The sequence below is a fragment of the Vanellus vanellus genome (assembly GCF_965231255.1).
Source record: "Vanellus vanellus genome assembly, chromosome: 1".
Lineage (NCBI taxonomy): Eukaryota > Metazoa > Chordata > Aves > Charadriiformes > Charadriidae > Vanellus > Vanellus vanellus.
The window spans coordinates 63057931-63070612 of NC_138905.1; the positions used below are offsets into that span (position 1 = coordinate 63057931).

General features: G+C 37.8%; 1 protein-coding gene across 1 annotated transcript in view; it reads left to right on the plus strand.

Moving 5' to 3' along the window:
- GNPTAB (N-acetylglucosamine-1-phosphate transferase subunits alpha and beta) overlaps positions 1-12682 on the plus strand; it is a 48531-nt gene that overhangs the window by 33804 nt on the left and 2045 nt on the right. The window contains exons 14-20 of the mRNA XM_082498349.1: positions 617-816; positions 1087-1306; positions 2342-2455; positions 5137-5222; positions 6918-7016; positions 10727-10894; positions 12262-12352. Coding sequence (XP_082354475.1) covers positions 617-816; positions 1087-1306; positions 2342-2455; positions 5137-5222; positions 6918-7016; positions 10727-10894; positions 12262-12352 — 978 coding nt within the window. The remainder of the gene's footprint in view (positions 1-616; positions 817-1086; positions 1307-2341; positions 2456-5136; positions 5223-6917; positions 7017-10726; positions 10895-12261; positions 12353-12682) is intronic.

Below are 12682 nucleotides of genomic sequence, written 5' to 3' on the forward strand. Positions count from 1 at the left end.
GAGCTCTAAAAGTTAAATTGAAAGTCTGCCAACAAAATTGAGTATCCAGACTGTGTCAAGAAGACATGTAGGAAGCTTCCTCTGCTTCCAGCCAAAGCATTTTGGCAGTTTTGAAAACCTCTAGAAGAGAAGATAGAGGTTGTGCTTTAGTTGGTAGCAACTGCTTTGCACTACACCAAATGGCAAAGGGGCTATGTTTTTAAAAGGCTACCTTTTTCTCTTCATCTGAGATTGGATTTTGCATGAGGAATCTTTGTATTCGTAACATTTCAGTTTGTCAAATGTGGATGAATAATCATTAAAAAAATGCAATATTACAAATAAATCTGATAGCAAACAGGGACTGTAGTGTGTGTGTGTGAAGTGTCAGAGCTCAAGTATCAAGGAAGTTTTTTTATAGACTACTTTTCCTAAAAACATGAAAATTTTAAGGAAAAGGCTACCTTTTATCTTTTCTTTTCAAAGAGAGAACTAAGGAATATGAAGAAAAATATTTCCCGTGTTCACATATTGGAAAGAGTTGGCACCTGGCTAGAACGTCATTTTTCTTATGTGTTTAATGGTTTTGGTCTTTTTTGGTAATGTAACCTTGATTTATGCCTGTCCTGCTGTTTAGGAAGAAGAGTCACTACTCAAACAAATGTCATACTTTACTGATGGTAAACATTTTGGAAGGCAGCTGAAAGATACATTTGCTGATTCCCTTCGATATGTAAATAAGCTTTTAAACAGCAAATTTGGATTTACATCTCGGAAAGTACCTGCTCATATGCCTCACATGATTGACCGCACTGTTATGCAAGAGCTACAGGATATGTGAGTATGTCTTTGGAAAAATGTAAAACTGTAGTTAATTCTGCCTTTCTGTTGATGCTTTGTTATAGCTATTTCAAGTGTGTTGACGGCTACTCATTAACATTATGTTTTGAAAAGGGAAATAGGGGATTTTTTACAACACGATAGTTGTGCTAAAATAAGGAGACTCTTGGGGACCTTTTTAAAATTCTAGGTGAGAATTTGTTTTTAGGTAAGGAGTATTTTGCTTTAAGAAACTGGGGTACTAAATTAGTTTACATTCCTGTATAGGTTTCCGGATGAGTTTGACAAGACATCTTTTCACAAAGTGCGGCACTCAGAAGATATGCAGTTTGCCTTTTCATATTTCTACTATCTTATGAGTGCTGTCCAGCCACTCAACATTTCTCAGATCTTCAATGAGGTTGATACGGACCAGTCAGGCATTTTGTCTGACAGAGAGATTCGCACGTTGGCCACGAGAATCCATGAACTACCATTAAGTTTGCAGGTACTCTTTGCTTACCAATAACTTTTAGAGTAACTTCAGTTTTAAAGTCCAAAACTACTAAAATGAGTCAGATCCTTATTTATCCTTGCTTACAGCATCTGTAACATTTGGCAATTCTTAAATTTTACCTGGAGAATATAACAATGTGTTTTGCTTTATCGTTGTTACATGGAGTCAACAATTAAATTGAGTTCTAGCAATATCAGAAAAATGGATCACTAGTGTCCAATTTCAAGAGAGCAGTTAGTGTGAGTTTGTCAGAAAAGTTGTTCGCTGGTAAAAGCCACTGTGAGGAGTGGAATCCTGCTGTGCTTGGTAAAAGACAGTCCTTGCCCTGGGGAACTTGTGACCTAAAGAAAGAAGTGAGAAAAAGGGTAGCAAAGAAGTCATACTAGTAAATACTGTATGTACAAAGATTAACATTTCTGTGTTTCTGGGAACCTGATAAACAAAGAGACATGGTCTGTGTAGGACTTACGCTTTAGAGACAGTTAGTAGAGAACAAAGTGTACTACTGCTTTACAGAGAGGCATCAGCACAAACCAATAAAATAACTTGTTCTTGAAATAGCACATAAAATCATAGGCATAGCTGGAACACAGCCCAGCTTTAGTGTGTTCCTGACCTATACCTTAGTCAGAAAAACTTCTTCCTGTCCTTTCAGTTCACTTTTCTGTTTGTTTGCTTGATTTGGGATTTAATATGGCACTGCTGGTTTGGGAATTCTATGTTGTCCTGACATCATCAGTAAAGGTGTGTTTTCCATTTTTAAATGAAAATTACTAAGTCGTGCTTTGTCTGGTATCAATTCAACTACGCACTGAGCATTTGCTTTACTTTAGCCATATGGGGAGTCCCACTGACTTCAGCAGTTCTTGAATTGCATCTGCTGAATATTGTCTCCTTTTTCCAACAGTAGCATGAAATTTTGTTATGTAAATAACATTAAATGTGTCTGCGCACCCTGGATTTTTAGAACTATGTCAGTGAGAAAACAGGATCATCTTGTGTTTTTTTTTCTTTTCTTCCTGTTAGGATTTGACAGGTCTAGAACAGATGCTAATAAATTGCTCTAAATCTCTCCCTGCCAACATCACTCAGATCCATGTCATTCCACCAACTCAGGAAGCGTATTATGATCCCAATCTGGTAAGAAACTTTGGTCTTAAATGGTCAGGAAAGAAACGAAGTATCTTTTATTTACTGTGCTTGAAAAGCTGGTTTGATTTCTGTAAGGGAAGTATTTACAAAAATTTCTACTTGTGTGTCTGTGAAGTAAGTGTTATAAAATGAAATTTTTCAAGCTACTTCCTAACTTATAAAGCCATTAATTTCCTTCAAAACCAGAGAGAAGTTGAGCTTTAGAATGTTATTATATATGGGATTTAAAAAGTCATTCTTGTTAAGAAAATCCACTGTTGTGAACCAAAAAGACAGTAAGCCAAATACCTCTCTGACTAGAACTTTCTGGTAAGTCTTTATCTGAAGTATAACCCATGTATTTAAAAACAAAACAAAATCCAAAAAACTACTAAACCATTAGATGGACATCTTTAGAATAATTCTTCCTAATTTTAAGGCTTCAGACTAACTCCTTTTAACTTCCAAAGATGGGCTGACAGGAACCTCATGAAGTTCAGCAAGGTGAAGTGCAAAGTCCTGCACCTTGGGAGGAACAACCCTGTGCACCAGTATTATGCTGGGGGTTACCCAGCAGGGTGGCAGAAAAGGACCTGGGGGTCCTGGTGGACACCAAGTTGAACGTGAACCAGCAGCATGCCCTTGTGGCAAAGGTGGCTGAGATTCTCTAGGGCTGCATTAGGAGAAGTGTTGCCAGCAGGCTGAGGGAGGTGACCCTTCCCTTGTACTCAGCACTGGTGAGGCCACACCTGTAGTGCTTTGTCCAGTTCCAGGCTTGTCAGTACAAGGGACACATGGACATACTGGAACGAGTACAGTGAAGGGCTGTGAAGGTGATTGAGACAGGACCATTTCTCTTAGGAGGAAAGGCTGAGAGAGCTGGGACTGTTTCATCTGAAGAAGAGCAGTCTCAAGGGGGAACCTGAGCCGTCTCAAGGGGGAATCGGAAGGAATATATACCTTCAGATATTTATATTCATATCAATGAATATAAATATCTGAAGGGAGGGCACAAAGAAGATGGAGTTAGGCTCTTCTCATTGGTGCCCAGTGACAGAACATTACAAGAGGTAATGGGCACAAACTGAAAACAGGAAGTTCCCTCTAAACATCAGGACACTTTTTACTGTGAGGGTGACCAAGTGCTGGTGTAGGTTGCCCCTTTGTGGGCAGTCTCCATCCTTGGAGATACTCAGAAGCCATCTAGACATTGTCCGGGGCAACTGGCACTAAGTGCCCCTGCATGAGCAGGGGGGTTGGACCAGATGAGCTCCTGAGGTCCCTTCCAATCTAAACTGTTCTGTGATTCTATGAAAATTGAGGTCTTAGGACTAGATGTTCCTTAAGGATTTAAGTCCTTAGTTTCTATTTTAGTGGTTAAATTCTCATTCAAATCTGCTGGAATTTAGGAATCTAGAACCTTTAAATCTGATACTAATACCTAGATTTCTTTTACAAGAAAACTTAATTCCTGCATTGACCTATGCATTTGAAAAAGTGTACATTTACTTTGCTAAATTGATGATCTGGTGTTTTATAGCTTCAAAGCAAAAATAATTTTGATGAGTACAGATCATGAACTGTTGGGTGGTAGAACAGCATTATTGATCCTCAACACATGCAAATCATAGTACAGAGATCTACAATATGTGTGTACATAAATGTATATGGACATTGATTTTTTTTTTTTTTTTTCCTTTTTCTCCCCTCTGGACACATATCCTGCCATGTATTCTTAGTAGGATATGTTACAAGGTTTTAAAAATATTTTCCCTTAAGTCTAAATTCCAGAAAAGTTATATATACCAAATAAAACCATTCTGTCAGCCTGATTTGAAGAAAAGGAAGTGTGGATTTGAGAATCCTGCACAGTCTGAGGATCCAGTATAGCCTGACTTTATTTTGCCTCTTTATGACTCTCAATTCAGTTTTCAAAACTCTATGAAGTAAAAACATTGTAGAGTAGTAATAAGGGATGGCTGCCATTAATATGTTTTAAGATGGGGTTAAAAATAATTCTGAGTGGTTGGGAATGATGTCAAATAACATCTTCTTAGAGACTTAGTAAAATATTACTAATGTAAGCAGTAATGCCTAATGTAGTAATGTTATCAGTCAGTTCAAATAGTGACAAAATAGTGTTTGTGTTTAGTATAGAGGCCTAATTTATTTTTACTTCTGTTGTCTGTAACAGCTAAGTTTCTTGGAATGAGTCTACTACCATAGAAATATCCTTTGAGAACAGGGATTTTATTTTCCAGAGTTGTTTCAACATAGTTTGTTATAGAAATAAGGCCTAATGTGTATCAGCTGTTCTGCAGAGTTTGGCTGGCCAGTGTTACTGATCGTTTCTACCAGAGGAATGTCAAACAGCTGTCAAATGAGCTAAAATTTCTGAATATTTTATTGAGGATGAAATCTAGAAATTGCAATATTTTTGCCAAAAATAACGTGTATTTTTCATATACTATTTGTATGCATAGGGAATCGTAATGTTATGCACCAGTATCTTTTTTTGTTGTTTTTGTTTTTTCTCCTCAACAGCAGATCAAGAAACTAGTGCATTTCATTCCAGGAGAGTGAAGTGTACACAGGCATTTCTAGCTAATATACATTTTCTACAAAGTACATCTTTATAACAGACTCCATGATTTTCAGTAACCTATAATCTAAGCAATGTTTTCTTCCAGCCTCCAGTAACAAAAAACCTAGTGACTAATTGCAAACCTGTGACTGACAGAATTCGTAAGGCATACAAGGACAAAAACAAATACAGGTATGTTGTTAAAGTCCTGTGAAAACCCATGCTAGGTTTTGTAAAGCAATAACAATTATAAATACATACATGACCAGAGATTGTATGTGCGTGTTAACAAATATTAGCTCAATTTATTTTAACAGTGGAATTGAAGAAACATACTGATAGCCACTAATCTGTGTTTCATTGTGCAGAATGATGTGGGGTTTCTTCATAGTTTCTTATTTAGTAGACTAAATATTTCCATGCTACTTGTGTCATCTAGGGCCAGATCCTCATTTGTGTTGTGCGACAGTAAGGTGGAGTATCTTTAGATGGCTATATAAATTGACGATATGTAGTGAGTGAGGGCAGTTAAAGAAGAAGGGAAGAGCCTATCCTGTACCTAGAAGTTGTAAATCTGCTTGATCCCTTCTTCTGCTGAAGCTTAAAAAAAAGAAAAGAAAAAGCATTTTAACTCTACCTACCTTGTAGTTTTTCTGCAAGGAGGTAAGGAGGGGGAGAAGAAAAAGGTTTCCATCCCCTTTTGGAAAGGGCAGGACGAACCATGATCATGCCCATGTGTTTGTCTGAATAATTGTATTTGCGTAGGAGATCAGGTTCTCTCAGTTCTTTCTTCTCTGAAACCTGCAAACCAATTGCATGCCAGTGAGGCTGTTTGCTGGTGTGGAGCTTATAGCCTTGTCTCCCGTCCATTGCCCCACCAGCGCTGTTGGGCAGGGGAGAGCGGTGGGGAGTCTCTGAAGCATGCAGTTGCCCCAGGAGTGGCTACAGAGTTAAATAAGACTGTAGAATGAAAGAAGGTTACAGATAAAGGGTAGCTTTTGTACATTATCATACATTAATTCATAATACCTCAAGTTGTGCTGTAAGCTTTACAAATAATTCTCTTTCCAGGGAAGTTTATGCTAAAACTGAAAAGCTAACACAGCAAATACGATTGAAAAATATTGGGGTGGAGGCAAGGATTTGCTGTGCTTAATGATATAAATACATTATTATTGGTCAGTTTAAGATACAAGCTGCTCTTTTGTTCTGTTGAAGTTCAGTGTTGAATAACTGTATTATTCATTTTGTGAGCTTAAATGGAATATGTTCTCGGGTGAGACTTCAAGGAGCGGGCAGGGTCTTTTCTTATATTTTTCACCTCTTTTATCTTGGTACAAATGTGGTACCTCTAGTAAGACTGTTGAAAGAGCATTTGACCCCCTTTTGATTAGGTGGTTATTGATTAGGTGAGTGAGGAAGATTTTATCTGTATTTAAGGCTGTAGTTTTATGTACTCTATTTTAAGGTTTTTCTGGGATTGGTGATTTGGATACTAAGAACATGTTTTCTCATGTCTTAAGTGTAATTATAAACTGCCATTGTAAATTGTGTGTGTTTAAAAAAAAAAAAAAGAGCATAGTAAGTGTTATGTCTACTTTCTGATTAATTCTTACTCTTATGCCAAAACTTCTAGCTTACATAATCTGTACTAGAGTTCAGTTCCATGGTTTATGGGTTGCTACTAATAAATCTGCAGGAAAGTGGTTCTGTGCAAGAACATTAGCTGAAAAAATGTAAATGTACTGATAGAAATAAAATCATAAATTCTAATGAAGGTTGGACAGGGACAGTCACATTAGAAATGTTATTAAATAAAAAATAAGTAGTTATTGAATGTGACTTTAGGTTGTTCTATTAATATTTTTTTTTTTTTCTAATAATAAGGTTTGAAATCATGGGAGAAGAGGAAATTGCCTTCAAAATGATTCGCACAAATGTTTCTCACGTGGTTGGTCAGCTGGATGACATACGAAAAAATCCCAGGTATCCTGTTTCTTGATTTGTATGAAGTTTTGAGGTCGTTTTCACTTTCTGCTTCAACTGTTTAAACTGTGCATTAAAGAAAATAATTTATTGCAATGTATTTCTACACTGTGTGTTATAGGGCAAGACCAATTTTAACCAAAACTATGTCAAATTTTTTCTGTTTAACTGAAGATAAGTGACTGCTCTCTCCGTTGTGCTAGGGATTATCTCATTAATTTCTGTTACACTTTTATATATCTAAAACATTTGAAAACTTATAGAAAAACTTCAGCTATTTTTTCAGGCTTTCATTTTTTTCCATTGTAGAGGGCATACAGTTTATATTGCAAGTAGTTTTATTTTCAAGGAAGAACATTTTGAGCTGCTTTATGTAGCAGTATAAAACTTAAGCGTGGATTATTTTGTTACAAAATCAGTTTTGCATAGCCATTAAGCTTTCATGCTCTGTTACAACATGTCAAGAGGTATTAATTATTCTTTTTCTTTTTTTTAATACTTGGTGAGAAACCATACAAAGCCAGAAGGTAGTCGTCTGTTTTTCCACTCTGCAGTGGTGAAAGGTTTAGATACTCAAATCTGACAGTAGGCTCTGTAGTCTTGAATTAGGCTTCTGAAATGACTGTGAGGTAAATGGGGGAAAATAAATGTCCTGGAATACATTTCACAGCAACCACCTTGCAAAGCAAAGGATGCTGTATTTGAGACTCAAGTCTGAATCTGCTTCACAGAAGCATTTAACTGTAGTCCTGAGCCCATTGCATAAGACAGGCTTCAGCAAGGCATGGGTGAGATAATTTAATAGCCAGCTGTCTTAAAAGTGAGACAGTGCCTTCATCTCCACCCGTCTCCTCTCCTTCCTTCCTAGCGGTTGCACACTCTTGTCTTGCATCTTGGTTCTGTCTTTAGAAAACTGGAGAGTTTAATGAGTTTGGCCTCAAGGAGGAGGTCTGACAGGTGTCAAAAAACAGAGTAAGGAGGAAAGTAGGACCAGGTACCTTGGGCCAGGGAAGGTTAAACCTCCTCTTGCAGGTCACAGCAAGCTATTGTGTAATCTCAGCTGCCTGTAAAGCTACACCATTATTTGCATTTGTAGATCGAGAGCAGGTTTTCACTTGCCTGTCACACGGTACTACTTGCTAGGTCATTAATTGAGAAAGGGGAATGGTAATCTTGAGCTGTTTTGCAGCTGAAGGTGGTTTGTATCTATTGCTTCTCCTTAAAAGAGTGCCTTCTGGCCACAACTCCTGTGTTCGAGTTCCCACAATGACCCGGTTCAACAGAAGAGCGGGCAATGCCCTAACTTATCCTGCTGCTTCCTATTCCTTCTCCATGTCTTTGTATCTGCTGGCTAGAACTTTTTCTTGAAACGTAGGTATGATTTCAAGCCTTCTGTTAGGCCCAAGGAAGGCATGTAACATGAGTTTCTCACCTTCAGTGTTCAAATTCAGGCTTGCCATCACTGGCAGCTTATTTTGAAAGGTGGTTGCTGATGTCAGACTTGATCCTGATGGTATGTTGGTTGTGGTGTGAATATGCCTAAAGTATTGAGGCCTTCTAGCAACTTAAAATGGAGCTGCTGATTCTGTGGAGTGATTGCATCCTTATATGAGGATGTGTTTGAGTAAGGGTGTCTAGTCTGTTGTCTCAGGAGCCTCAGCAAGCAAGATGAGCAGGTGAGCTGAGCTGTCTTGAACGTTCCCTAATTTTCATTTGATGCACTGGCATGCTATTATGGACTCAGCCTGAGACTCCATATATGCATACCCTTGTGGTTGTTTTTTTTTTTTTTTTTCTCCAGAGGAACAATAATGCATTGTAGTCCCAGATAGTTGGGTGGTTCGTGAAGGGAGGTTGAGTCAATTGCTGGGCTGTATTCCTGCAAAGTCTAGTGCAGTGCTGTAGTCATATCTTGTTAGCAAAGGAGAGCCGGCATGGCTATGTAGGTATGCCATTTCCTTCTCTTTGCCGTGTTTTCCCTGCATATAAAACAACATAATAATTATACACAGTCTCTGAAATAGATATTCAGTGCCTCTCTTGGGATGAACTAAAAGTATTGTTCCCTTACTGAGCTGCCTAAAACGTTTGTTTTGCATCCTTAAGAAAAAGTGAGCCTTAATCATCTAGGCATTAATTCTGGAATATCCAAACGAATGTCAGATTTGGTTTCTTTTGGGTGCATTAAAACAGTCTTTCCACATGAAACAGATTGATATCCTCATTGCTCCCACCTACCATGCTTTGGTTTGCTATGTGTGGCAGCCTCTCAGTCTGTAAACTGCACCTCTTTCCGATGAAACTGAACAGGGATATACACTCCAGGAGTGCAGCTACTGCATTCCCAGGGCTAATGAGCTGCCAGTCCAAGGGACAAGGTCAGGGATAGTCCAGAGTGAACTCCCAAAACACTTATAGTGTAGACATATGATTGCCATAACCAGCTGCTTTGCTTAGTATTACTTGATAGTGTAGACATAGCCTGCTCACCTTTGAAGAGGAGAGGCATATTTTGTTCTTCTCAGATGTAGCAATTTGAATGACTGTTTGTCCCCTGCACATCATTGTCTAGAGCAAGGTTACTAATTATGCCGGATTCAGTACAGACTGAAGAAAAGTGGTAATGCTCTCTGTAGGCCTGTTCATGTGCTCTAGAGGTCTGCTTATTTCCAGCTTCATGTAGGAAGTCTGAACTTTGCTCTTTGAAAGAGCACACCATACTATAGAGAATACAGCTGACCAGAACTACTTATTTACAAAGGTTAGCAATTACAAGGCATATGTCACCAGATATGATTTCTCTCTCTGGGGAAAATGTAAGGGTCTTGTATCTCACAATATAAATAAACCTTGCCCATATGTGGGAAAGGGAATTTTTGTTGTCAAGCACCAGCTCAGAGCGGCCAAGGGTACATAGCAGCCTAGCACACTAGCTGCAGCTCTAGTTTCTATAATTTGCAGTAACTTAGATAGTTGAATGTTTCTTATATGAGAAATAACTCTTTGCAAGAGGCATTATTGGGAGCATGCTTATTTGCTCACAGTGATTTCCATATAAATTCTATCCGGGTTATTGTTTGTATTTTGGTTGATTACACAAGTTCAGCTTTAGGTCATGTCCTGCCCAAATTATAAATTGTTCTCAGTAACTCAGAGCCTGGGGACCAAGCTTTGCCTTCTCTTGTACAATCTTCTACAGTTTTTACGTTGACTTTCTCTGAAGACTGCAGTATACACAGTAAAATACTAATAATTTAGTATGCTGACCTCCTGTGGTGGCGTTCACTTTGTTATTTAAGATACTTTACTCAGGATAATTTACTTAAAACTATAAAAACCCTTACCCAAATCATAATGCTGACCTTGTAACTGGTTGTCTGTATCCAGTGGTGGGCTTTAGGATGATGCATGCTAGTGCCCATTAGATGGCAGCATTATATAAATAGAAGGGAGAGAGAAATGTGGCTTGTCATTGGATTCCTAAATGGGTTTGACTCACTGTCAGCCTGGTGCTCTTCGAATTCAAATAAAATTAATTTAAAAGAATACAACAATAAGGAAACTGACTACCATTATCAAATGTATCCATTTGGTTTTAAAAGGATACTGTATCAATTTTGTTTAAAAGGATTCTGTTTGTGTTCTTGGTTTGCCAATACCTTTGCTATATTATTAAAGAAATATTGTAATGATGACTTCTTATTTTCTAGAAAATTTGTTTGCCTAAATGACAATATTGATCACAATCATAAGGATGCTCAGACAGTGAAAGCGGTGCTTAGGGATTTTTATGAATCAATGTTTCCCATACCTTCACAATTTGAACTGCCAAGAGAATATCGGAATCGTTTCCTTCACATGCATGAACTCCAAGAATGGTATGTTACACTGGTTCTCTTCAAGTTACTGTAGTGCGATAGCATATAATTATAGAACACACTGGTACAAGCCATTTTTTTTTTCCTTAGCATTGTCATGAAGGAGTTAACAGTGAAAATAAGGTGAAAAGATTTGAATGGACTAAAATTTGAGGTTTAGAGAATTTGGGGTTTTTGGTGTTCATAAAATCATTAACATTTCATTGATTGGCTGTAACCTATTTAAAAGAAAATGTGTTTTGTTTTGTTTTGTTTTGTTTTAAAAAAAGTAATTCAGGACTTTTTAAATGGCTTTTTTTAAATGGTAAAAACCCCACATTGTTTGGAATGCCCATTGCAGAGTGGTAATATAAACTGTTACATTTCTAAGTGATTTTTTTTTATCTGTCAGTCAGCAATAATCAGGTGGATAACCATGAGAAAAGATACGTGTGCCTCATTTTTACATAATGTGTGAAATTTTTGTCTGTTTACCTCTTGCCATTTTATAAATAATAACTTCAGAAATTGGGGTAGTTGATTTGGGAATACAAGCAAAAGGTTGGCAGGTACAGTGCTAAAAATGAGACAAGAAGACCAGTATAGTAATTTTGGTGCTGATCAGCAAATTCTGAGAAATAGTTGTTAGTAAGGAAAGAGAAAATATTAGAGGAACTGTAGAAGGAATCAGGATTGTGGGTGACAATAGGTGTGAATTGAAGTGCTACGAACCCTGCTGTGGCAGTGGCAGAGGGAGTGGGAGACAAACCCGTTTCAGCAGTTAGCTGTAGAACTTTGGTCTGGAGGAGCAGACGTATTGTTGGCTCACTTTTTGAGGACGTTAATCAAGACTTTATTAGCTTCAAAAGATCACTTTATTTTGACTTGTTTGTAGCCAAAGCAGATTTCTACCGGGATGGGTTAAAGCATGCTTGAAGTGCTGGTGGAAAACCATTTTCATAAAATGTTCTACAGAATCATAGGACAGCCCAGGTTGGAAAGGACCTTGAAAGATCACCTGGCTCAACCTTTTGTGGGAAAGGGAGCCTAGATGAAATTATCTAGCACCCTGTCCAGATGCGTCTTGAAAACCTCCAGTGGTGGGGACTACACCACGTCCTTGGGGAGGTTGTCCCAGTGGATGGTTGTTCTCACTGTGAGGAAAAAAAAAATAAATTCTTATATCAAGATGAAATCTCTCCCAGTCCAACTTGTACCTGTTGCCCCTTGTCCTCTGTGGCTCTGTGTGAAGAGAGAGTCTCCATCCTCCTCACCACCCTTTAAGTACTGGAAAAAACTTTCTTTACCTGTTTCATGCAAACTCTTTGAAGTGTATATATTTGCATTTATAATACATGAAGCTGTTTTTCTGTTCTTTCTTTGTGCAGGAGGGCATATAGAGACAAGCTAAAATTCTGGACGCATTGTGTTCTAGTAACACTTATTGTATTTACAGTCATCTCCTTTTTTGCTGAACAGGTAAAATTAATATTTTATCAATTCTATAACGTTTAATAGATTCCTGTGTCTTCAGGATAACAGAAAATGGATTTCTTAAATAGGTTTTGATGAGTAGCTAGGATTTTTCTTTCATAAAGGAAGTAAAGATGGTACATGACTGGTGATTAGGTTGCTTCAATTTTTAAGTCATCGTATCGAGATTCCTTGAAACCAGAGTCCTTTGGAGGGGAAGGAGAGTTGGTGTTCCCTTTTCAGGCGCTTTGTGACTGTCAAGTCCATTGTAAGTGTGCTAAATTTGTACGTTCAAAATCAGTAATTGTTTTTGAAAGTCTTGGTCTATTAACAAAC